This window comes from Notamacropus eugenii, chromosome 1 (genome assembly GCF_028372415.1).
Source record: "Notamacropus eugenii isolate mMacEug1 chromosome 1, mMacEug1.pri_v2, whole genome shotgun sequence".
In the NCBI taxonomy this organism is placed as follows: domain Eukaryota; kingdom Metazoa; phylum Chordata; class Mammalia; order Diprotodontia; family Macropodidae; genus Notamacropus; species Notamacropus eugenii.
Window position 1 is genome coordinate 156081384 of NC_092872.1, and position 26621 is coordinate 156108004.

The window sequence follows — 26621 nt, forward strand, 5'->3', positions numbered from 1 at the left end:
GTCTTATTTACTTTGAAAAAAAAAAAGCTAGTGTTAGTCATATCCTCTCCCAAAAGAATCATGCCTTGAAGGTGTACAGAACCTTGTGTGTGCATGATAATATTTTTAAAGTATCCTGGAGCTGGCCATCCTCTTCTAATTTTAAAAATGTGCTGGATAAAAATGTTGCTAAAGTATCTCAGAGTGAGAGAGACTTGCATTCTGGAAGAAACTTCAAAATTTAGGGTGTTTGTATTTTTCTTTTTAAAAATAAACTCAAATTAGAACAAATTTTCACAGAGGGCCACATGAGCCTCTCGTAGCCTTCTTTTTCTGTGCAAGTTAGTTTTGGTTTTGGGTTGTGAAGAAAATGGGGGGTAGCCAGAGAAAAAAAGTTAAACCAAATTACTGTGACTTGCCTGGAGTTAAGTATTTTCCTGTTTAGTAAAATTGCTTTTTCAAAATCAGTTGTAAAATATTTGAAATTTTAGCTCCTACTCAGGGATGCTTTTCCATTTGATGAATTTTTTCCCCTGATCTTTATATCTCCTTTTCTCTGTCTTCATCTTTACTTATTGACATCACTATGAAAAGATAAAAGTTAAAAAAAAGAGCCTCAAATCAGTTCTGTACCTGCACTGCTAACTGCTCAAATTAAAGACTTTTAGAGGGAAAGGTTTGTGATTATTGACTGTAATTTAATTTTTGGATTAGCTTTATATTTCATACATCCATTTAAATGTTGCACCCCTATTGCCATGGATAACCATGAGGTACTATATTCTGTTCATGTGAAATATACTGATCCTGTGATTCTTAGCAAGGTATTTCACCTCTCCATAATCTAAACACTTCTCTAAGAAAAACTCAAAATTGCAGAGAAAGTGACTGACAACCTACATTAAAGAGGAAGTTTCATTATGTTGAAGTTCCCTATTGCAATGAAATCATAGATAAGTCTAGTCCCTATTCTCAAAAACTTATAATAAGTTGTTTTTGGTGTATATAAATGTCCTCCTTTATGGCTTAAATCTGCACTAATATTTCATTTTAATTCATTTGCCTTATGTATCTCTGAAACCCTGCTAAGAATGCTGTCATTAGATTCCCTTCCCTAGCCTTCCCCTCCCCCCCCATAAAATCTTGGAGTTAAATAGCATAAACTTCTTAGTAATTTTCCCCCCTGCTCACAAGAAAACACTCACATAGTCTTATTACATATAACTACTAAATATTCACCCTGCATACATTTTGCTTAAACAAACCATACTGTTCTAACTATAGTCAAACTTAGAATGTTCATAAGGACTTTGATTTTGCAATCATTAATTCAGATGTTGGGCTTTTTAGATTTCTTTTGAATTGATCATGAGATTTACAGCATTTTTATTTAGAAAAGTCAAATATGTAGATATATTTCTTTTAATACTTCAAGAATCTAATTTTGATGGTCTGTGTACTCCTTCCACCAATGTTTACAATCCTGTAATAATTCACACAGCACTTAAAGGTTTGCAAAGCTCTATACACCTATTATGGCCTTTAGTCCTCACAACAGCCTTGTGAAGTAAGTGCTATGATTGTCCTCATTTTTTAGATGAGTAAGCTAATGATTACAGACATCAAGTGACTTGTCCAGGGTCAAACAGCGAAGTGCCTGAGGCAGGATTTGGACTTAGGTATTCCTGATTCTAGGTTCAGCTATTGCATCACTGAGATACCTAATGTAAAGTAGTCTTTGTAACCTACTATAGCTTTTTATACCATAACTTGTTAAAGAGGCCTGTTCACTGAATGAGCATTACTTCACTTTAAATGAGTACATGAAAAGCCCTTAGCCTAAAAGACCATGGTCTTCCACTGCGTTCCAGGCCGTCTCCAGTCATCCTGATGAATATCTGGTCACTGAATCCACATGCCTCAGGAGGATAAGTAAGGCTGATTACCTTGCACAGCCCTGTCTCACTCAAAACAAAGTCCAGTGCAAGCCATGACATCATTTCTCTGATGCCATGGTCCTCTTCAAAAACAAAGGACAAACACAAACTATTGCTGAAAAATGTCATCACGCGGTAGTCAACTTTCCTATGATAAGCCTCCCTCATATGAAATAGTATTTGTGTTCATTTGTGCTAATTTGGCAATGAGATACATCCCGTTCTATAACATGTGCTTACTTTTTCCCCCTAGTTCCTTCTATTCCCTTGGATGTAATTTCAGCATCTAACTCATCCTCCCAGCTAATTGTGAAGTGGAATCCTCCTTCTCTTCCAAATGGTAACTTGTCTTACTACATAGTAAGGTGGCAGCGGCAGCCCCAAGATAGTTACCTCTACCAGCACAATTATTGCTCCAAAGGTAAGAATGCTGAGTACATTATCTCCCAAAAATACTGAAACCTGTATATGTTAGTTCCTGTTGTTTAAAAATATCAAGGCCTTTATACCCTATGTATTAGGTAACTTTTTAAACCTATAGTTGAAATATAAAAGCTAAGTTCTTTAGTCTTGTTTGTCAACAGTCTTTTTTTCTTATAATGATATATGTATGTTTTTAACTATTCCATCCATTCTATTTTTATTGCCCTTTTTTGAAAAGATAAAGTTCCTATTAGAAAGTATGCTGATGGCACCATTGATGTTGAAGAGGTTACTGAAAACCCAAAAACCGAAGTCTGTGGTGGGGAGAAAGGACCTTGCTGTGCTTGTCCTAAGACTGAGGCTGAGAAGCAAGCAGAGAAAGAAGAGGCTGAGTACAGAAAAGTCTTTGAGAATTTTCTGCACAACTCCATCTTTGTACCCAGGTCCGATTCATATTTTCGTTATTTTTCTAAAGTAGGGACTCACAGAATGACTCTAGGGACTCCTAAGGTCCACCGTGATACATTTTGGTTCTCAAATCATTCGAGAGATGAAGGAATTGGTCACGAAACACAGATATAATGGAGATTGAAGAGAAAAAACAAACATCCCAGAAAGGAAGGTTGTGAGGGAGGGGGAATGAGCAGAAAACTGTTTAGTATAATGGTGGATATATTGTGAAAGCAAATAAGCCCTGACTGTGGGGGCAGGAGAAAAATGAGGAAATGTTGAGTGAGAGGATTAAAGCAAAAGTTTCACAAGTTAAGTAAATGCCAAAGGGAACCCCTTCCTTTAATATTTGGGAGCCCATACTGAAGACCAGCCTTACAAATGAAAGCATTCACAAACAAAACCATTTCCTTATTACATCCTGCTGTTCTGCTTCTGGCAACTGGGAATAGTAGAAGGGCTACTTCTAAGAGCAGTAGGGTGACCAAGGGATGCATGAGTAAGAGGTATGAAGCTGGACCACTTGCCCATTTTTGCCTAGGAGATTCAGGATATTGCACTTCTGCATGTTACCTGCAGAGTTAAGTATGATTATTCTACAAAAAATACCATTCCATAAAAAATAATCAGGGCACACCTACTGAATTGCATTAAAGTAAAAATCTTATGGTACCTTCTAATAACACCAGTTGCCAAGACCTGTGCACAGCTGAGTCCGTGAACAGTCTTCAACACTGTTGATTATCGACAATTTATCCTATATGTATTTTGTTTGTATGTAGTTGTTTGCATGTTCTCTCCTTCATTAGACTATAAGCACTGTGAGAGTGAGAACTGTCTTTTTTGCCCTTCTTTGTGTTTTCTGGACTTAGCCAAGTGTCTGCTATGTTGGAAATTGTTGACTAACTAATTGACTCTGAGTATGTAGGCATTCTCCCTTTAGTTTAGTTACTGCTTATTTGTGAGACCATTAGTCACTTTGCCTTTGAGCGGTCCCAAGCATGCGAAGACTTCTGGTGGAATAGGTAGATGAGAACAATTTGTTCCAACAGCTATGAGAGTGACTGAGACAGGCAATATGAAGTGCTTAGAGCAAGGGTAAGGAACCTGCAGCCTCAAGACCACATATTTCCTTCTAGGTCCTTGGGTGTGGCCTTTTGACTGAGTCCAAGTTTCACAGAACAAATCCTTTTATTAAGGGGATTTGTTCTCTGAAGTTTGGGTTCAGTCAGAGAGCCAAATTTGAGGATCTCAACAGCCTCATGTGGCCTTGGGGCCGCAGATTCCCCACCCCTGGCTTAGAGCTTAGTCTGACATCAAAGATGCCAAGGTCTTCTGCTATATCCCAGACCATCACTGGTTGCCTTTTATCTTACCACTGGGCTTCGATGACTCTGAAAGAGAGGATGAGGCTGACAACTTTGTGTAACTCTGCCTCACTTAAATCCAATTCAAGCTCAAATCAAGACACGCCCCCTGATGTCATTGGTTCCCTTTGAAAATGAAGGATGAGCAACAGCAAAGAGTTCATAAAAGAGTTCAAAATGCATTTTAAGTAACATTTCTGACATTTGTCTAAGTGGTTGAAGATCAGTCTCCCCATCTATAAGAGGAAAGAATTGGTCTAAGTGATTTCTGAAGCCCCTTTGAACTCTTAAGTTCTACGTTTCTAAAACCGGTCTTCCTTAAAAACGTCAGGAGAAGCAGGAAATAAAAAACTTTCGCAAAAAGAGGGAAAAGTGCCATTTCCAAATCAATCTTTTCTGTATTTATATCAGTCCCATGGATTCAGGGTATTATCCAATACAATTCAAGCTGGTATGTAGGTAACAAAGGACATTTTGCAAGTCATTTTAGAGCAGGAGTTACTGAACTCAGTGATTTGAATACTTGCATTTATATTTTACTCTCTGGTAAGCGGTTTTAATGGAAGATAATTGGTTTGTGGGGCCAGTGTTTAGGGTCTTGCAGTGACATTTCATGTTAGCACTCACAATTTATTTTCTGAACGTAGCCCTTTCAGTCTAGATTGGCAGTAACTCCACTCATAATATGTAGTGCTTCAGAATGAGATGAATTTGGTGGTTTGATGATCAACAAAGATAGGGATAAACTTGTTCCACCTATAGTTGGGAGGAAACTGTTCAGTATGGATGCCAGAGGGCTCGATATTTTGAGTCCTTACTACACAAAAAGGTCATTCTTGATGAATGCAGAAACTCCTGTATTCTAGATCTATAGCAACACCTTTTTTCACAAATTGTAAATGAGGGTAGAGTACAGAAGACAAAGAAAAGTTATGGGAAAGTAACCTTTATACAGTGCCTGTGGGGACACTGTACCATAATCTAATTACTTTCTGTAAGTAAAGTTAGGTAGACAAAGCGAAATATTCCTGTCAGATGATTTCATCGGCTTCTTCTGCCTACCTTCCTGGTCTTTAAGCACCAGGGGAAAAAAGCATTCTTTACTACAACTCAAGGAGTCTTTCTACTCCTTTCTTCCTGAAGAAGTAGTCAGATTTCATTTGGGGCACCATAGTGATGCTCAGTTAATATTAAACAGTACATAAATATGCAATTTTAGCCATTATAGTTGACATTCATTCCTCCAACTAAAAAGAAATATAAAATTGCTTGTTGTTGTTTTTTTCCTGTAAGAAATAATGAAGACAGAAATGGGAGGGGAAGAGAGAACAGAATCTTGTCTACTTATTTTTTTCCCTTGTAATCTTAAGTATGTGCAAGTTGTAACAAAGTTATGGTGTCAGGTGTGGTCCTAATGACAGAATAAGACTGAATCACAAAGGAGAGCTTTCTGTTTTGCAACTTAAATCATTAAAAATAATTTTAAAGCCTGTCATTCATTCTAAGTACTATGTATTTAGTCTTTGGACTAACACAAGTTAAGTTTGATTTATCATATGAAACATTGTCCAAAGTGTTTGAAAGTAAAACAGTAGTTGTATATTTTCTGAAGTAGAATGCTGGCTTTTTGGCAGTAAATGTTTTAAGTTTGCTAGCATCCTTTCAAAAAGCCCACTATTTTATTTTACTCTCCGACATCCCTGATTTTGAAAGGCACAACCTTTTTCCTGTGGGAATTTATCAGGGAGAGTGGGAGGCGGATGACTTAGTTAATATTTACTGTAGGTGATATTATTTGGATAGGTTTCTAAAGACTTTATTTCATGTTATCCTGTTTCTTCCATGTCTGCTGAATTTTCTGAAAGCTGTTGTTTTCCTTCTTTCTATTGTTTCAACAAACTCGAGCTACGATAAACAAAAGATACCAGCCTTGTAAATTGCTAAACTACTAAGTGACTTGTAAGAACTTTGAGTAGCAAGTAAACGTGAGATTGTGACATGGTAAGATTTCACCATGGGATAAACCTAGGCATCGTGTTACTTGTAACCGTTCTGTGTGTGGTTTGTTTTTTCCAGAGAAAGCAAGAGGCAAATTTTTTTACGTGTGAACCCAGGCCTCCTTAGCAGTAACTTGGATTTCTAACCTTCTACCTATTGTTCTGCTTCTGTTTTGTGGGTGTGGGTTTTGTTTTGCATCTTGTGGGTGCCTCCCCCTACCCCACAGTATTTTGAAAGAGAATACAGTGCATAAACATAAAGCTTAAACCTTGTGGTTTTGTGTCTGCTAGAAATGAAGACATCTGTACTGTGACATCATCCTGCCCTGGCCTGTTTCTGATTTTGATGGGGGGCCCAGGGTTTTATAGCAAAAAGGCAGGGAATAAAAACTTTCTACTGTAGAATCCGTTTGAACGGTAGACTAGGAAATCATTAATGTCCCACCTCCCAGACCCTCTCCCATCTCCATAAACTTGAGTTGTTTGTTTTTCCCCTTAGAGTCAAATATGTGTCAGCAGGATGTTAGCCAAATTTAGGTGGAATAAACAAATAAATTATTTCCTGGGATATTGTGCTCTTCATTTGAAAGTTTTCCTGCTTTTGCTTTGTTGTTTTATATTTCATATATGAAATTGCCTTGGACCAGAAAATAGGTGGATTTCTTGTTTCTCTTCCCTTACACTGACCACCATTTTCTTGGGAATCTCAAATTATTTCTCAAGTACAATTCACTCTTTCTTCCACCTCACTTGTTATGCTTTCTATGATGGATAGTCACCAACCCAGCAGGATTTTGTCTCAGTGTGCTTTGAGGTTACAACACAGGTTACCATTTCTCTACCTCTTTTTTTTTAACCCCACATATTTTATGTTCTTATTTGTTGATATTAACATTAGGATTCTAGTTTTAGGGATCAGATGGTTGAGCCGCAGAATTCAGTTTTCTACATCCCATAAAATCAAAATTAGGATCACATTTTTAGCTTCTTGTTTCTCATCAACAGTTGCTGTTCCCTTGTTTACTTCTTTAGAAAAATTTCCTCTTTCCCAGTTACATTTTTTTTCTTGTTATCATTGTTACAAGCACAAGTCCACATTTTAATTTGAGACTGAGTATTTCCCGCCCCCCCGCCTCCCCAATAATTCAGCTTTGGAGCCAAATAAAAGGTAAAAATAAAAGTCCTTGAAACACTTGAGTGCCCTCTTGCCTGGTGATGTTGAATATCTCTAACCCATCTAGGACCTGGCCTATTGTTTTAAAGCTCCTGCCTGCCTCTCTCTTGGCCCTCTAATGAATTTTAATGAGATATAGCTAGTAGGTTTTTAACCTTTAATGCTTAATTGTGTGGTCTGTGAACCAGATGGCAGTATCATTCTAATCAAACATGAAAAGGATTCTGCATGCTCAGGTGATGACTTCAGGGCAGTTTTGCCTTTGGGTGTGTTTGGGTGACTCCTGTGGGTGTAGGAGAAAGATCCTGAGATTTCTAAGTCTGAGAATAGAAAATCCACATTTAAAAAAAGAGAAGTCCCAGTCTGTTCTATTGTTTCTTTTCCTATGTGGCAATATAAAATACTATCTTATATTTACCTTTTATCTCCCTGCTCTGCATTTTCAGTGGCTATTCTCCATGACTAAACTGCTTTCCCTCCTTATTTCAGTCTCTTTGTTTTCCTGACTTACTTCAAGTCTCAGCTAAGATCTAACCTTTCGCAAGAAGCTTTTCCCTGTGTGGACCCCGCCTTCTGACTGAGATTAAGTCCAAGTCATCCTGCCTTCTTTCTCTTGTTTCTACATAGTTGTTTGCATGTTATTTCTTCTTTTAGACTGGACGCTCCTTGAGGGCAGGGGCTGGTTTTACCTTTTTTACATCCCCAGCATTTAGCAGAAGTCATAGCACAAGGCTTGTTGACTTTATTGACTTTATCCCAACCCAGAAATAGATTTTTTTTCTTTTGTTAGCAGATTTTCCCACTGTGGTTCTTCTTGACACTTTATTTACAGCTGTTTCTGCAAACAAAGTGGAAGCTTTTTAAAGTCAGCCTTTCATTTTCCTTGCAGACCTGAACGGAGGCGTAGGGATGTCTTTCAAATTGCCAATTCCACATTGCCCAGTCGGAACAGGAACACCACAATGGCGGACCACTTTACCAATATGTCAGATGCAGAAGAGATTGAATCCGAATACCCATTCCTGGAGAGCAGAGTGGATAATAAAGAGAGGACTTTAATTTCTCATCTCAGGCCTTTCACTTTGTACCGAATTGATATTCACAGCTGCAACCATGAAGCTGATACTCTTGGCTGTAGCGCTTCTAACTTTGTTTTTGCAAGGACCATGCCAGCAGGTATGAGCAGACAGAACAGTTGCTTCTTCTTAAACACCATTAAGTCTTGCTTATTAAAACTAATTAGGAAGCTCACCTGAATTAATAACTCAGAATTATAGACTATATTTAAAGAATTGGAGGAGGATATTTGGTTTGTTTTTACCATCACATGCCTACATCTGAAGGAAGCTAGTGAAATTTATAACCTAGCTGGGGCCCTACTTTAATGGATAAATAAGAAAACAATGATGACCTGTCATTAGTATATCAAACTACCAGTCTAAGCTGTGCTTGCCTGCTTATTCTGTAGTGAATTTAGTTTACTTCCACATATCTTTGTAGCCTATTTGCTCCTCCCTTCTTCCAGTACAACAGAGATTGAGAGCAAGGATTTTCTTGTCCTTGTATCCCTACATCTACCATAGTACCTTTGAAGACAGTAGGTATTTAATAAGTGTTTAGTTAGTTGAAGATGTCTAAGACACTATGGCTTGTGTCTATTTCCTACCACAGTGATTGAAAATGGTCCCTTTTCAGTGGGTAAAAATACCCCCATGTAATTTGCTTACATTATTCATTGGCTTAGGAAGCTTCCTTTTTTTTTTTTTAATAGTTAATACCAAGGTAAACTTCAGCCCAATCCCTTGTGAATTCTTGCATAGTCTAAGTTAGTGGAGTCCAAAGTAATGAGGCTTTACTGTACTATTTTTAGTTGACTTTCTTATCCCAATTCTTTGCCCTCAAATAAAAAGCAGCTAAAGAGAAAACAGAGCTTTTTTAGTTATTCGTTCTCCTGCCCCACACCAAGAGTACAAGACAATACTTTAATTAATAAGATTCTTTTAACTAAAGATGAGATTGTTTTTGTATGATGGCATCTTTCATCCATCAGTACATGTTCAAATCTGAAAACCATTCGTTAGCAGTTCCCACCATAAGCAATTTAGCTCTCTGGAGAATTCTACATTAAGGGTAGATAATTTATTAGCATAACTGCTTCATATAAGTTGGTGTGATTTTTGTCTCTCGTCTTTGATTGGCTTATTTTATCACTTGTTGGAAATGTTTGACAGAAGGAGCAGATAATATTCCTGGGCAAGTGCTGTGGGAACCAAGACCAGATAATACTGTCTACTTGAAGTGGTCAGAACCTGAAAATCCCAATGGACTGATATTAATGTATGAAATAAAGTATGGTCAGCAAGTAGAGGTAAGATGTGGACAGGATTCCGTTTTCTTTTTCTGTGCTTGCATCAGATGAATATAATTTAGGCTGGAACTCTTTTTTTATAATAAACTTAAAAAAATTAATGTCAAGAAATTTTTTAATGCTGTTGTATTCCCTCCCCTGACCTGGGCAGAGGAAAAGGAGAAGAAGTAGGTGGCAAAACATATTAATTTCTGAATTTGAAAAAATGTTTAGTTTCATGCCAGAAAATCGCTTTGGGATACAGGTAATCAATCTAAAGGTTGCCCCCGTCCCCAGTCTTTTAGAGATTTTTCCAGTTGGACATGAAATCCACTTGCTTAAAACAAACTTGTATTTATCTTACAAAATATTACATAATGTTACAGTCACTTCTGCTGAAGAAGCATACTGGAGTCCTGCCTTCCATGACTTTCTCTGTTCCTCCTCCCCCTTTTATTGGATATTGATTCAGTGGGAGATGAGAATTAGCATACATTCACAGTAAGATAAAAATCTGAGACAGCAGCACATGTCAAAAAAAAATCATGAAGCTTGATTTCACAAAAGTTTGGGAAAAGTAAATGCAGACTATTGTATTTCTTTTAGGATCAGCGGGAATGTGTTTCCAGACAGGAATACAGGAAATTTGGAGGGGCCAGGCTTACACGGCTGAACCCTGGGAACTATTCAGCCCGTGTTCAGGCCACCTCTCTTTCTGGGAATGGATCATGGACTGACCCTGTATTCTTCTATGTCCCAGCCAAACGTAAGGATTATGATAGTGTTCAGTCATGTCAAAGTCTTTGTGACCCTGTGGACCATACTCGCCATGGGGTTTTCTTGGCAAAGATGCTAGAGTGGTTTGCCATTTCATTCTCCTGAGGATTAAGACAAACAAAGGTTAAGTGACTTGCCCAGAGTCACACAACTATTAAGTGTCCTGAGGCTGGGTTTGAACTCAGTTCTTCCTGACTCCTGACCCAGTGCTCTATCCATTAAACCATCTAGCTGCCTCAATTATGATAGTAATCATAGATTTATGTCAACAGCCTGTCTAAAATTGCATGCCAAGGGTTTAACTCTCGGTCTTCTGGTAGGAGAGCATAGAAAAGGGAGGTGGGAAAGAAGTGGTGTTAAACACTGACTCTTGAAGACAAGGGACAGATGTTTTCTTGGTCAGTTTTTTTGAAGTTAGGGTCATATTGAAGTGGAAGGCAAAGCAAAGCAAGTTAGCAATTTGCCTCCCAGCTATATACAAGCTGATCCCTTCATTAGAACTTAGTTTACATATGAAGCCATTTCACCAAAAAAAAAAAAAAAAAAAAAACTTGGACTGGCCTCTCTGTAAGTAGCCTGCCCAGAATTGTTATTGGAACTTCTATTAGGGCTCCTATAAATGTCATGAGAATCACTGTAGCTGTCTAAGTTAGAATATGTATTAATGATTGTGATAATGAAATTGCATGAAAGACATGTTGCAAATGAAAGAAATCTCTTTAAATATTCTACATGATTGCTAATAATTATATGATGGCAAATAGTATGACCAGAAAGAATGTGAAAAAAATTTAAATGGTACCCAGCATGAGACTGACCACATAGTAGGCACTGGATAGATACCCATTGATTGACCTAGACAAATTGATGTTTTACATGACAGAACTTAGACTCCTCCATTACTTTTTTATATTTTTCTTTATAATTTTCAATGGTTATTTGATTTGGGATCCAATTGTGCAATCCATAGAAAGTAGCATTTGGACAGTGTAGAACAATGGTCCTCCAGTTGATTATGATTCCATTTTGTCAATGCAGTAGATAAGGTCTGATTTTAAGAGCCCTAAGTGTTAAGGAAAGAACTCAAAAGATGCTTGTTGCGTTAACTGGTACTCTTTGAGAATTTCCAAATAACATTATGAAAGAACTAATCTGGTCATTGAAAATAAGGATTCCATCTGCCCTAAAAAGAAAATAAAGGATATTAGAATTACAAATTTGGAAGTAACTTAAAATCTGTTTTCACTCATTTTGCTTTCATCTCCTGAACTTTTTCTTGAACTCTGGACACCTAAGTGGTCTAGCCAATGAAAAAGGCCTCCACCATTAACCTGTCATCAGCTCTAGTATCCTCAAACCCTTCTCAGGGATCACATAAATTTCCCCAAATTAGTTTCATTTATTATCCACAGAGAAAGCAAGTGCCATAGCTTTCTTAAGGAATGGGAAATTCAGATTCATAGTGAAACGTTTTTTGCCTGGGTATTTGGGCAAAACACATTTATTATAGTGTAAAACATTAATTTTGAGCTAGCTTTATTTATTCCCATTAAGATGAAAATATCACATTACTTTCATGACAGTGCCATGTAACCTCATGAGTATCAGGTGGTGGTGGGAGAATGAGGAATGCCTTCCCTGGTACAAATGGATAGACACTCCAAGGGGGCATCTTGCATATCTGTTTTATTATTGGGAAAGTTTTTCCTTATGTCAAGTGAAAATCTTGGTTATTAAAGTTTAGTGTCATTTAATCATCACTGGAGATGGAGCCCTATTGGCAACTCTTCTCTTTATAGAAATCCTTTTTATGAATGCTATTAAATTACCCTTCCACCTTCTTTTCTTTAGACTAAATCATCTCAGGTCTTTTAGCTTTTTCTCATAGCTGAATAGGCCAGTTTTGTAGACCTTTACACATTTTGTTGTTTTCCTGTGGACATATTCCATTTTCTTTGCATCTTGCTTAAAATGTAGAACCTCAAAAGAACACAGTACAACTTGACCACTGATACAAGTGATAAAAATGACACAAAATATCTTCTGAAAAAGACTTAGGAAAAAGCCCTGTTGACTCTGATAGCTATCAATGACATGAAGATATTTGAAGCAATGTGTAAATGGCAGCCTCTTCTGCCTTAGAACGGAACCATGTATTAGTACTAATGGATTTTTATTCTGCCTGTCTGACCTGCCTTAAAGCAAAGGATAGAATAACTATGAAGTACTTGGTTAATATTATTATTCTGGAATGATTTAAATCCGACACGCATTTATTAAGTCCCTGCTTCAGAACAAACAAGACGGTGATGAGACAGTGACATCACCCAGTTTATAATCCATATGGAAGAGGAGAATATTACAAAGTGCTAGGTAAGATTTAAAGAGATAAGGGGCAGTTTTGACTGGACAGAGAAGGCATCTTGGGAGAGAAGACCCACTCAGGGGGTCTAGACAGGCAGAGTTGGCAACATGCTGTTTGGGTAGATTCTGGGCATAACTATGGACCAAAGTAACAGCAAAGAAAGACTGGAAACTATTGGATATCTATAGGCAGGGACAGTAGGATAGCTTGCTTGGAGCATAGTATATTTACTCAAGAATAACAAGAGATAAGGTTGCAAAGGATTGCAAAATGAAAGATTTTGAGGAGATGAGTGACAGTATGAGAACAGTGCGTAAGGAGGGGAAATCTTTTCATTCTGTGAAGAACTAGAACAGGAATTCCTAACAGTGCTCTCTCCTGTTCAGATGTTTTGCTGCTTCAGAATGCCTTATTTTTTTTTTCTTTTCTTAGAAAGAAAGATGGCTACAGTCCTCTGATCACACACCAATAAGAAAACTAGGGGTTTTTGGCTTCTAGTTTTTGCTAGGAGATCTTAATGTTCATTTGCTTCTTAGAACTAATTTTCATAGAAGTTTTATTTTGGAGGAGAGGGGATGGAGTGGTATTAAAGAAGTTGGGCAGATTTTTAAATTCCATTAATTGGTTGAAATAAAAATGTTCTATGTTATTTAATGCACTTTATTTCCTCATGTCTGCAGCACCTGACTACGAAAACTTCATTCACTTAATGATCGCTCTCCCCATCGCAGGATTATTTATACTTGGTGGAGTACTGATAATGTGGTATGTCTACAATAAAAAAAGGTAAGAACTTCATGCTTCTCAAGTTGTCATTGAATGTTTGAACGTTAAAATTGGGAGTCATGGCAGTTTGGTATTTACCAAAAAGTAGAGAGACATTGTAAAGCCATCCCATTGAGGACTTTCACTGTGACCCTTCAAAAGGAGGAAATGTCATCATTTAGCGTGATCTTCACTTTATATATTCTTTAAAGGAAAGTAATATATGAACTTGTTGAAATCTTTCATAAGTGTTTTATATAAGATTTTAAGGTTTTTCTTCTTTAAATAAAGCTGTTTCCCTTACTGAATTAACTAACTTTCCCAAGTACAGTAGATGGCCCCTTTTGCCAAATGTCCTCTTTCATTTTAATTGAAGAAAAAATAAAAAGTTTTTTTCCTCTTGAAGAGGAACTTAGGAATTTAGGAGTTTTCCAAAGATCATCCTTTCCATCTTCAGGATTATATAACTTCTTCTGCTATAATTGGGGTAAAATGGACTTAAACTACTAAAGAAACTAATGAGATTTCATGCAAAGATATATACTGGGTCACATTTAGAAGAAGTTCTGAATAGGTTAGAATTATTATAAGAATCAAAGTTATCCCTCTTCCTCTGCTCTGTTAATACTTAATAGAACATATAAAATAAGGGGCGTGAATAAAGAGGAAATAGGTGAAGATGTCATATGTGTAGGGTTTTGAAAATTTTTATTTTAAATCTTTTGACAGAAACAGTGACAGATTAGGGAATGGAGTCCTATATGCATCTGTCAATCCAGAGTACTTCAGTGCTGCAGATGGTAAGTGTTTAAACATATTTGTACACGTGTGATTTCTAGATTTGGGCTATTACTAATGGAAAGGATGTGCTTCATAGTGTTGCAAAAATAATTATGAAAACTCACATTTGCGTAGCATTTTGTGGTTATAACTCAATAAGAGACCACCAGGTGGCACAATGTATAGACCCCCAGAGTCAGAAAGACCTGAGTTCAAATTCAACCTGTGAACTTATTATTAGCAAGTTGTATGATCCTAAGTAAGTTATTAAACCACTGTCTGCCTCAGTTTCCTTGTCTGTAAAATGAAATAGTAACACTTACTTCCCCATGGTTGTTGTGAAGATTAAATAAGATAATAAAGTTTTGACAGTTTTAAAGTGACATGCAACACTAGTTGCTATTGTTTTTAGTATTATTATTATTTTACATACAGTCCTGTTGAGAGAGATTTCACAAGTATCTTTGTTAGCACTGTACTTAAGAGGAACCTAAGACATATAAGGAGAATGCTTTGCACAAAATCCTATCAAGTGATTGAAGACAGCATTGATTTTAATTCTGTTATTGTTATTGTTAATTCTGTTATATTTTTCAAAAACCTAAGCTTGAGAAGGGTTGTCTTATCCAGTTGTTCACTTGGAATTCTTTAGTTCTAGAAATATCAGTTGTGGAATATCATTGCTATAAAGTAAAGAAGTAGACCAAAAAAAAATCACAATAGTAGAGAACCTCAACACGACACAGTAGAAATACACTTCTGAACGTAACCCATATGGCAATCATTTTAATTACATGAAATGGGAGCCTGCAATTACAAATTTTTAAAGCGATTCTAGATACCAGAATGTTTACCTCTGGAAAAGAGAAAATTATGATGTTAACAAAAGTACTTTAGATTCACATAGTTTTTATATGTTTAAAATAATTTCTATCTACTCAAGGACATTCTTTGTAGTTTTCATATTTATTTATTATCTATATGAAAATCTTACTGGAATTTATTTTCTTCCCTTCTCCCTTATTACTCTGTTTCACCAGTATCATAAAGTTTACCTTCTCTCTGTCTCCTCCATTTTCTTTTGACCATTACTGAATATGGTTTAGCAGGTCAGATTTCTGTTTTGTTTTGTTTTAGATTTCACCAAAGGCCCATTCTGAAGCTTCTTCTTAGCATACAGGTCACTGTGGATTCTCAAAGGCTGTGCCAACATAATACAACCTTCTATGAATCCTGCCAAGCTGAAAGCTTTGTGTATGACCCCAGAAATAAATTGTGTTCCCGTAATTTGAGAACTATCCAATTAATTTACGAAAGGTCCATCACTATTTAGTTGTTAGTTTCTAGGTGATGCCTTTTGTTTTGACCTATAACTCATAAAGATTTCCTATGAACAATACAAAGAGGAGTGGTTGGTAGTCCACATCGGTCGAGGATCTGTCTCTATCAATGAGATAAAGGCTTCTTGGTGTATTATATTAAAGTAACCAAATCAAGACCCTGAAACAAAGAGGGATTGGTCATGTCTAGTGATATTAGAGGAAATAAGCAAATGCACATGAAAATTAAATTTCTTTCTTCTCTAAGAGTTCAAGCAAAGAGTGAGAAATATGGGAGATCTTTTTTTTTTTAACACTATGAAAAGTGACTGGTGATTATTATTAACACACTAGATGATATATGTGAAAGCATTTTTTTTTAAAATTAAAGCACCATATGAATGTAAGACTTTCTCATGTTTATATTAGCAAATAATTTAGAGTAAATATGAATTAAGGAAATACAAGCTCATAGACTAGATGAGAAAATGAGAAATAATTTCCTGTATCTTCTTTTGTATAGAAAAGACCACACCAAAAATATCCCAGACAGATGAGATTATGTACTATTATGTATAGAAGGTGTATGCATATTTGTAGTTTTGACAGTGAAATGTCAAGTAAGATTTAGGAATACATTAATGTAGCAAAATAGACTCTATAATGATTTTGATTTTACACTGAGGGAATAATGAATAATTCCAATAACTGAGGGTCTCTGTTCTGACTATTTTCAAAATGTCACTCATCCTACTTTAAAAACCTTAGTGTCAGCTAGACCAATTGGTTAGAACACTGTCACCTCATTTGAACCTAATTTCTCCAGCCTTTTGACAAGCATAGTATAGGTGGTTTCCTCAAAAGGTGACAAAGTGACATTGTGATTCAAAAGTAGTTTAAAAACCTACTTTTCCCCAAAAATGAACTTGCCTATAATCATTTTCCAGAACACATTGGAGATATCTAACAGGAAAGAGCTGATAGCATTGTTCATCCTTCCCTCCAGGTAATTGGGAAAGCTCATGGTTTTTGGTTGAACTATATACTTTCTGGCTTAGTGTAGTAGTTTTCCCATGGATAAATGCATAAAGGGAAGAATTTGTTGACTTCAGAGGCCCTTCCCACCAAGAAATAAGTTTGACTGTTTTAAACTGCATGTTTTACTGCACACTGCACAGTTAATTCTGATTAAAAAGCAAGCCACTTTCCCTGAGATAAATGGTTACGGACCCTGACTTTTATAGTTCCTAAGGGAGCATAGTAAATAGTCTTATCTATTGGACAGTCTTGCATAATTCTAATTTTAAGTTAACCAGCTCCTTATTTTTTAGTGTGTTAACTGTCTAAGCATATGGAAGTGCAAACTTGCTTTTGTGAAATTTCTGCAGATTTGCATACTATGAGTATTAAATCCTTGTGAAGGAAAGTTAGGAATTAGTTTGTAGCCCAGATTTGTAATATTTCTGTGGGTGACTCTTGAGTGGTATTTATTCTATTTAATGGTGCCTTGAAGATTTCAATCAAACGTAATACTTGGAACCTGATTGTCTTATAGAGAAGCTATTAGCAATAGCTGGAGTAAATACTGACAGAGAATTATTTTCTCTCCCATCAAGTTCGTTATCCTGAAGTACTCTGATATCCATACAAGTGGGACCACATAAGTGCAGTTACAAGTTCATCCTGTCCTAATAGAGCCTTTTTGTCCGAACCACCTCCCTCTCACCCAAGGCACTGCACAATAATAGTGCCTTTTGGTACCAGTTTCAGCCAGTTCTTTTGTTGGCACCGTTCTTACTATTTCTTTTACCTTGGACTTTCTACATCCAAATCTTGAGTGAATTGATACAGTGCCTGGTTACTTGAAGTTAAAATGATCTGAAGTTTTATGTGTAGTGTTTTACATGTGGTGAGCACTCAATAAATATTTGTTAGAATAAAAATAAAATAGACCTGAAATAGCTGTCCTGACCATTTTAGAGTTGTCCTCAGTGCTCTTCTTTTCTGGTTTGGCTGTTCTCCACATGGATGAAGACTGGCAGGATACACATTTTCTGAAATTTTTCTTATCCCTTCCCTTTTGTGAATCTCTTTTTTTACCTTCAATTTATTTTGCCATTGGACAGTGAACTAAAGAGCTGAACTAGATAGTTACTGCTTCCTAAACTGTATCTTGAGTCTAGTGTTTTAAGGGGCTTCAAAGGACCTCCCTTTTGGTTTTTCAACTGCTCTTATGCAGATACTGTAATTATTTGTGAAATTTAAAATATCTGAGTCGCACCAGTATCCACTTTTAGTGCAACCTCTTCCATTAAAGTTCTACTCTAGTGGTCTATCTTAACAGTGACCCTGTGCTCTTGAAGCCTTAACTAGCAGAACACAGAACTATTTATTTATTTTGGGTAGAGGGGAAGGGGCAGTCATTTAAAAAATTTAGTTCCAAATTCTCTTCCTCCCTTCTACCCACTGAGAAGGCGAGCAGTATGATACCTATTACATATGTGAAGTCATGCAAAGCGTATTTCTGTATTAGCCGTGTTGTAAAACAATAACAAAAAGTAAGAAAAATAAGGTTAAAAATGCTTCAATCTGCACTCAAGAGTTCGTTCATTCTCTCTGTTGGAAGGTATATAGCATTTTCCATTAGAAGTTCTTTGGAATTGTTGAGGATCATTGTATTGATCAGAGTAGCTAAGTCTTTCACAATTAGATGTTATTGCATTTCTGTTACTATGTACATTGTTTTGATTCTGCCCACTTTATTTTGGATCAGTTCACATAAATTTTTCCTAAGTTTTTTTGAAATCTATCCTCTTCATCATTTCTTAAAGCACAATAGTATTCTATCACAACCATATACCACAAATTGTTCAGCCGTTACCCAAATGATGAAAGTCCCCTTAGTTTCTAATTCTTTGCCACCACAAAATGTACTACTGTAAATATTTTTGTACAAATAGGTGCTCTTCCCTTTTCTTTTATCTTTTCAGGCAACAGATCTAGAGAGTGTGCATAGTTTTATAGCCCTTTGGGCATAGTTTCAGATTTTTCTCCAGAATATTTGGACCACTTCACAACTCCATCAGAAGTGTATTAATGAACCTGTTTTTTCCCATCCCTCCAGCATTTGTCATTTTCCTTTTCTGTCATGCTAGTGTAAGGTTTTTAAAATTGTTTTAAATTTTAAAAGTTTTTAAAATTTGCATCACTCTATTAATGATTTAGAGCTTTGTTCCATATAACTATTCATAGCTTTGATTTCTTCTTCTGAAAACTACCTAGAACACAGAACTCGACAAGGTCTACCAGGCTGGACAAAATTTGTCATCCTAAAACCAGTCTAAGTTTAAAGAAGTCTGCTTCTAAAAATTTGACCACTAGGTGATGGGTTGTTGTTGTTATTGGTTTTAACTTCAGGATTTCATGTTTACTAAAGTATTGAGAAGTTAGAATCTCTGTTGGTGATATCATTGAAATCAGAGATACGTGAAATACTGAGATTTGCTAAATTTACTGGCTATTTTCATGGGAAGCTCTTAGAACACTAAAATAAGCTATTGTCCTTGTTTCCTGACATTATTTCTCTGTAGATTTTAGTTATTGATGTCCTGAGCAAATTGACTAGTGGCTTATCCATCCCATGTTCATATGATGGAAGAGTTTTATTTGGTTTTCCCTTAAATATATTTAATCAAAATACTTTCTGTTCTTCCCCAGTGTATGTCCCAGATGAGTGGGAGGTACCTCGAGAGAAGATCACCATGAGTCGAGAACTTGGACAAGGTTCATTTGGAATGGTATATGAGGGAGTTGCAAAGGGCGTGGTGAAAGATGAGCCTGAAACCAGGGTAGCCATCAAAACAGTCAATGAAGCAGCAAGCATGCGGGAGAGAATTGAATTTCTCAATGAAGCTTCAGTAATGAAAGAATTCAATTGTCATCATGTGGTAAGAGGAAAGTCTTTATAGATGTTGCATTGGGGGAAAGGGGAGGGGTAGGATCTGAAGTGGAAAGACAGTGGGAACTCCTTTTACTTCCTATGTGTACACATTTAGAGTTGACCTCTTAACTACCTGTTTTTGGAAACAATATCCAGAAATCACTGATAATCATCACAGTATATTTGGCTATGCATGCTACTTTACTAGATACGATAGCCGTCTTGTATTCTAATATGTTAGACATAATCCTCTTGTATTTTACGAGCTCAGACCTCCTCCTCGTCACTTAGATTGAGCAGCACTGTAAGCTAGTACTAGTAGTAAAGGAGAGGATGGAAAGAAAGCTGTGTGAACTTACTATCTCAGTCATCTGGTTTTTCCCTTCCAGGTGCGATTGCTTGGAGTAGTGTCCCAGGGTCAGCCAACATTAGTCATCATGGAATTGATGACACGAGGGGATCTCAAAAGTTACCTCAGATCTCTGAGGCCAGAGACGGAGGTCAGTTTTCATTTGCATAACTTTAAAAACTATATGAATGTCAATTAACTACTGTTATTATTTCTACTACTAGTGCCCCACCACTACAACCACCACCACCACCTACCACACACACACACACCACCACCACTACCACTATTACTACTCCTACTACATTTCTGTTCTGTTACCTGTGATTTAGGAGACCTGTGATGCATTTCTTGCTCTACCACTCTTTAGTTTTCTGGGTCTTAGATAATAACTTTCCCTCTGTGCTTCAGTTCTTTCACCTGTAAAATGATAACTACAATCTTACGTCCATTTTAACTGTTAAAGAGCCTATGATTGTATGATGTTATCCTATGTTTAAAATTTGTCTTCAGGGATAGATAGGATCTTTAAAACACTAGCCTATTTTCTAAGGTTTGTAGTAATTTATCACATAAGTAGTTATGGTTAATTGATCTAAATGGTTTCCTAGCCAGAGATTTTAAGATGTTGCAAGAGGTTCTTTCTGTAAAATTGGAAGTTGCGTATAGTTTCTTGCCATTGTATCTGGAAAGTTGCGAGGAGGGTATTTAAAAATAAATTGAACTCCTTCTTTCCCACCCATGTCCACATACCATCACCTTCTTCATGAAGCCTTCATGGTTGAAGCATGTATGCTTGTGACTTTGTAGCTAGATTACTAGAATCCCCTCTTCACAGGACTGAAGAATTATCTTGCTTAGAATTTAAAATAGAAAATAACCCTTAAGTCTTGCATTAGTGAGTGTTTTCACTGGAATAAGTATAAACCAACAGTTTGGGCTGTGAGTTCAAATTCTCATTCCAACAATGACTTTTGGAGTCATTTTTAGATGTCCCTCAATGTCCAGTTTCCTAAGCTTGTGTCAGGCATGAGTAAAAATTAATGTCTTCTAAAGCAAGTCACTTGATGAATGTTTAATAATGATACTAGCCACATTAGCAGACTTGGGGTATGAAATTTCACATTTTTAAATGTAGCAGACTAGCTGTTTCAGTTGTGCCTAAGAGTTTATAATTTTTTGTAGCATAGACCCTGTTTTGCCAGTTGCTGTAGAGTTGAACCTTTCCAGTTCCTAAAGGTTGGGATTTGCTCTGCAGAAACCTCTTTATCCTTACCTCTCCTGAATTCTATTAACTTTTCTCCATTTGAACACATTTTTTGTTTTATTTTTTATTAAATATAAACCTTTACCACCTCCCAAGTGGAACTTCCTTCATTTTAGTTCCAAAGAATGATTCACTTCTGATTTCATTGTCTCTTTAACAGTCTATGTGTATAACCCCTCAAGGACTTTGAATGTGATATCTTTGAAGGCACAAATAACTAAAAGTCCCTGCTTTAAAAATGTGTCTGTACAACATTTTGAAAACCATTGGTATACAATTCTAATTTAGCTTTGAAGACTACTTTTACTATATGTGATATTTATTGTTGAATGATGGCTTGTTGGAAAATTAAACTTGTGGGATAAATTCAGTTGTGCTCCAGCTAACACTGAAAGGAAAAACTTCCTTAAAACTTCCAAACTTCCTTTGAAAGGTTATAAGTACATCTATTTTCTAAATACTTTTAATTTTAAGAGGATCCAAAATGAACTTCTGAGGCCTCCACTTTCTCTACTTTTCTCTCCAACTACCCCCCTCCACTTTTCCCAACAACTCTTTGTTCATAGATTGAGTATTGGCAGACCTGGATAGTCTTCCATTAAGTAGGTTTGTGACTATGGGAAAGTTACACTTCTATGGAGATGCTTCCTAATTTATAAAATGAAGATGTTAAGATGATTGTCATGGTGACTTCCTCCTTCTGTGATTCTGAAGCAGTTCATTTTCTTTTAGTATCACCTAATGAGATAACTTGGGCAGCTAGATGGTGCAGATAAAGTGCTGGGTCTAGAGTCAGGAAGACTCATTTTCCTAAGGTCAAATCTAGACTCAGACATTTAGTAACTGTGTAACCCTGGGCAAGTCACTTAACTGTACTTGTCTTGGTTTCCTCACCTATAAAATGATCTGGAGGAGGAAATGGCAAACTACTCCAATATCTTTGCCAAGAAAACCCCATATGGAGTCATGCAGAGTCAGACATGGTTGAACTGACTCAAAAACAGCAACAATGAGTTACTTAAAATGAGAGGCCTGGCTCAGCCGTGCTCTCTAATATACCCCCATCTCTTAAACGGCTCTCAAAGGCTAAATCATCATCCCGACTCACCAGAATATATGGAGAAAGAGCTGCCATTTATTCACAGTGAACTGAAACAATGCATCAGCATTGTAATTGATCCAAATTAAGCCTTATAGTCTTTCTATTTTGAGATCAATTATGGATTATGATTTTTCAGTAAACACATATACTGTATTTAAGGCAGTGGTTTTCAAAGTGTGGTCTGGGGATCACTGGGAGTCCCTTTCATGGGATCTGTGAGGTAAAAGTTGTTTTCACAACAGTACTAATACATTTTAATTTTGAATCCAGCAATTATTTATAGATAAGCCCTCATAAATAAATGCTCTTTGGAACAGGGAGGAAGGTGTCCCTCAATAATTTTTTAATATGTAGCATGTACACTCAAAAAGTACAAACTTCTTGAGAAATGCTGCATAAGGTACCAAAAACTTATGGGAAATATTTGATCAAGAAAAGAGAATGAAAATTTATTTATAAAATTATCGATCCTTAGTTACATAAGCAGCATCTTGTGATCAAAATAGTGATAAATGATTTGAAACACTGACTGTAGACTACTAGGCTTGTCTTCAAGGACTGCAGTTGTGGCTCATAGACAGTTACCTTAATTAAGTAGTTGAAGAATTGATCTATTTATATTTAGCTCAGTGTGGGCATTTCACAAGGTATGAAATTCATTTTTTTCCTTTCACGTATATAGAGAAAACAGGTTGATCAATGAGCTCTCTAATAATGTGCTTTTTATAAAAAAAATTCTCAAAGTTATGAATAAATTTGCTCTCTCCTTACTACATACGTTACAAATTATATGTTAAAATTCAGTTTTTGTTATGTTGGTTTTTATTTATTTTTTAAAGTAGGGGCAAGGAGATCACAGGGTTGAGAAACTCAAATACTGTAAAGGAAAGTGATTTCTGAACTACAAACTATTATAGAATGTAAGGTATCAGTAGGAGGAGAAGGAAGACATATACATCATCAGACAGTTTTCATGGAATTAATAAAATGAACGCTTTTGAACAGAGGCAAGAAAAAATGAGATCTTAATCTCCAGAGCCACATCTCCAACTACGTTCAGACATCTTGAACTAGATGTCCCATAGACATCTTAAACTCAAACCCATTAAACATCTTAAACTTACAGTCTTTCTCCAAAACTCTCCCCGCACCTGTTTTGAACTCCTGTATAACTGTCGAGGGTATTAACACTTTCCCAGCCACTTAGATTCCTCTCTAGTGTCATCTTCAGCTTCTCATTCTATCCCACTTTCCATATTCAAACTGTTGCCAAGACTTGTTATTTACCTCTTAACTTCTCTCATATACACTCGCTTCTCTCCTCTGGCACTGCCACCACGTTGCTGCAGGCCCTTATCACCTCAAACTGAGACTATTGCAATAGTCTAATGAGTCTTCCTGTCTCAAGTCCCTCCCCACACCAGTCTGTCCTCTACCCATTTATATAACTGATCTTCCTAAAGACCTTGTCTCACCCCACCCCCCCATCCCCATTCAATAAATTCCAGTAGCTGCCTTGTCACCTCTAAGATCAAATATAGAATCTTCTGCTTGGTATTCAAAGGCCTTCACAACCCGTCCTCCCCCTACTTTTCCTGTGTTCTTCACCTTTCTCCCCCTGCATGTATTCTGTGATCCCATGACTCTTTGCCATTCCTCACATATGACACACAGTCCATCTCAGGCTCTGATCATTTTCACTGGCTATTCTCCATGTCTGGAAACTCTTTCTACCTCCTGGTTTCCCTGGCTTCCATTAAATCTCACCTAAAATCCCAGCTTCTTTAAGAAGCCTTATCTTTAATTTATCATATATGTGTGTGTGTGTGTGTGTGTATATATATATACATATATATGTATATATATGTATTGTGGTACAACGCTATTTGTGTGTTTTCTATCCTACTAGACTATGAGCTGCTTGAGAGTAGGAAGTGTCTTATGTCTTTCTTTGTAACCCTAGCACTTAGCACAATGCCCAGTATATAGGAGACAGTCAGTAAATAGGGCAGCTGGGTATGTGAATGGATAGAGTGCTGGACCTGGTGTCAGAAAGACTCATCTTCCTGAGTTCAAATCTAGCCTCAGAAAATTACTAACTCTGTGACCCTGGGCAGGTCACCTGTTTGCCTCAGTTTTCTCATCTGTAAAATGAACTAGAAAAGGAAATGAAAAACCCACTCCAATATCTTTGCCAAGAAAACCCTATTGTGAGGGGAAGTAGGGGATTGGGGGGGTGACAAACAATAGTAAATGCTAATTGATTTCTTATATGAATGGGGAATTTAAATGTAAAAAGGGAAATTAAAAGAATATAAGAAAGTTTATGTGGAAGTTGAGGAAGGAGATAAATATATTTGAAGACTTGTCCTGTTTTTCAAAGCATGTACGTAAAAATGAGTTTTTAAGTGACCTTCTCTTAGCTATATTTTGTCCTTGGTAAACCATTGAGTTAAAAGGAGTATAAATTTCTAGGTGCTCGAGTAAAATAGAATTCTTAATACCAAAAATTGCTTGTTTCACTTTAAACATTTTATGTACTTCCCAAAATAGAAATCCCTGGTCTAAAGGAGTGCTAATTGGCGTTTCTCGTTGTAGCTGAGCTTGATGTGGTTAGGGAGTGAGCACATGATTTTACCACTAAGCAGATGCTATGGTCTACATAATAACATGCTGATTCCTTAGCAGGCTGCCTTGTGGTGATAGGATTGAGAAAAGGCATTACAGCTTTTGAAAGGGACAAATTCCCAATTTTTCTCACATTTGAATCCTTTATTGCTATCCATCAGAATAATCCATGCCAGATGCTTCCGACCTTAAAGAAGATGATTCAGATGGCTGGAGAGATTGCTGATGGCATGGCATATCTCAATGCCAACAAGTTTGTCCACAGGGATCTTGCTGCAAGGAACTGCATGGTCGCTGAAGATTTCACTGTCAAAATCGGAGGTGTGTTCTTCTTTACCTTTCCAACTTTGCAGCTATGTCAAGGAAATAGTCTTTTACATTTCTGATATATTTTTTGTGTTGATATCAATTTAGCTGAGTTTTGGAAGTACTTTTGATGTTTTTAGATTTGTTTGTTTTTTAAAGAAAAAATGTTGTTCTTGGAAAGGGCATATTTGTCTCCATATTCAGGGTTGCATGATGATCATTTCCAGGAATGATAACAGTTCAGCAATATACTATACAGATCTATATATTTTAAATATGTGATGGCAATAGCCCTGCAGAAGTTCAGCTAAGTTATGTTATCTGCAATTGTTCTCATTTTCCTCTTCCAAGGTGTTGTATGGTTTTGGCCCTGGATGGGCTACTTAAATTATCTTTCCAGACATTCTTCTGTTCTCTTAGATAGTCCTTGTTTGTGGTAGCATTCCTATGCTGTTAAACATAGCTTTCCTCCAAGTTAAAGACTCCCCTAACTTTTTTGAGGGTGGTGGATATGTAAATTCCTAATAATAAAATTTCTGATCAAAATAAGGAAAGATGTGCCACTCTCAGGAGATCCAGGGTCTAGATGGGTGAGGCAGGACTTCACTTAGAGACCTAAGTGATAAGAAACAGCAACGAAACAAAAGCAGAATTCCTAAGTGAATTTTAGGTTGCTGGCTAGTAATGTTGTTAATAGAGATCAGTGTTTCCATCTTAAGTGTACTTATTTTTAGTATGCACCAAGAAAAACATACACCAAATAAAACTACGGTGTTGCTGTGGAAACAGTCTAGCTTTTTCATTTTCATCTGAAGGTTGTGATAAGCACAAAGGAAAATTCACAAGAAAAATACTATAATCCAAGAAAATGATTTCAGAAGTTAACTTTTTCATGTATTTTCTCTATAGTTTTTGTGGAATATTTTCCTACCCTCACCGCTCCCAGTGTCATTTAACTACAATTTTTAAATGAGACATTTTGTAGTTTCTCCCCACCCTCCTCCCCTCAGGGAATATGAATAGTTCTTAAAGAATTATTTCCAAAGCAGGTGTTTCTTCATTTGCTCTTACAAATAAAACTATGTGCTACAGAGTAAACGAATAGGTTGAACAAAGCTCTGATTGTCATGAAATATTCATTCAACACCTGCCAGCATGTGAGCCTAGATTACGTATCATACAAAGCATATCAAAGACCTTGTTGCAAAAGTTATCGTGCACATGGCCCATATAGACTAGCCAGCAGGGGATGAGAACTGTTTCTCTGGGGTTTTATCAACAGTCAAAGCTTTGAGGAAGGAAATGTGAGTACAAAAAGAAGTTGAATGGGTAAGCATGAGCACCTTTGG

At 36.6% G+C, this 26621-nt stretch overlaps 1 protein-coding gene across 2 annotated transcripts in view; it reads left to right on the top strand.

Moving 5' to 3' along the window:
• The window catches only part of IGF1R (insulin like growth factor 1 receptor), a 394443-nt gene that overhangs the window by 342891 nt on the left and 24931 nt on the right, over window positions 1-26621 (top strand). For both annotated transcript variants that reach the window (XM_072617064.1, XM_072617069.1), the window contains 10 exons: window positions 2170-2337; window positions 2578-2782; window positions 8217-8503; window positions 9559-9695; window positions 10281-10440; window positions 13497-13602; window positions 14311-14381; window positions 19398-19627; window positions 20010-20120; window positions 25128-25287. In XM_072617064.1, coding sequence (XP_072473165.1) covers window positions 2170-2337; window positions 2578-2782; window positions 8217-8503; window positions 9559-9695; window positions 10281-10440; window positions 13497-13602; window positions 14311-14381; window positions 19398-19627; window positions 20010-20120; window positions 25128-25287 — 1635 coding nt within the window. The remainder of the gene's footprint in view (window positions 1-2169; window positions 2338-2577; window positions 2783-8216; window positions 8504-9558; window positions 9696-10280; window positions 10441-13496; window positions 13603-14310; window positions 14382-19397; window positions 19628-20009; window positions 20121-25127; window positions 25288-26621) is intronic.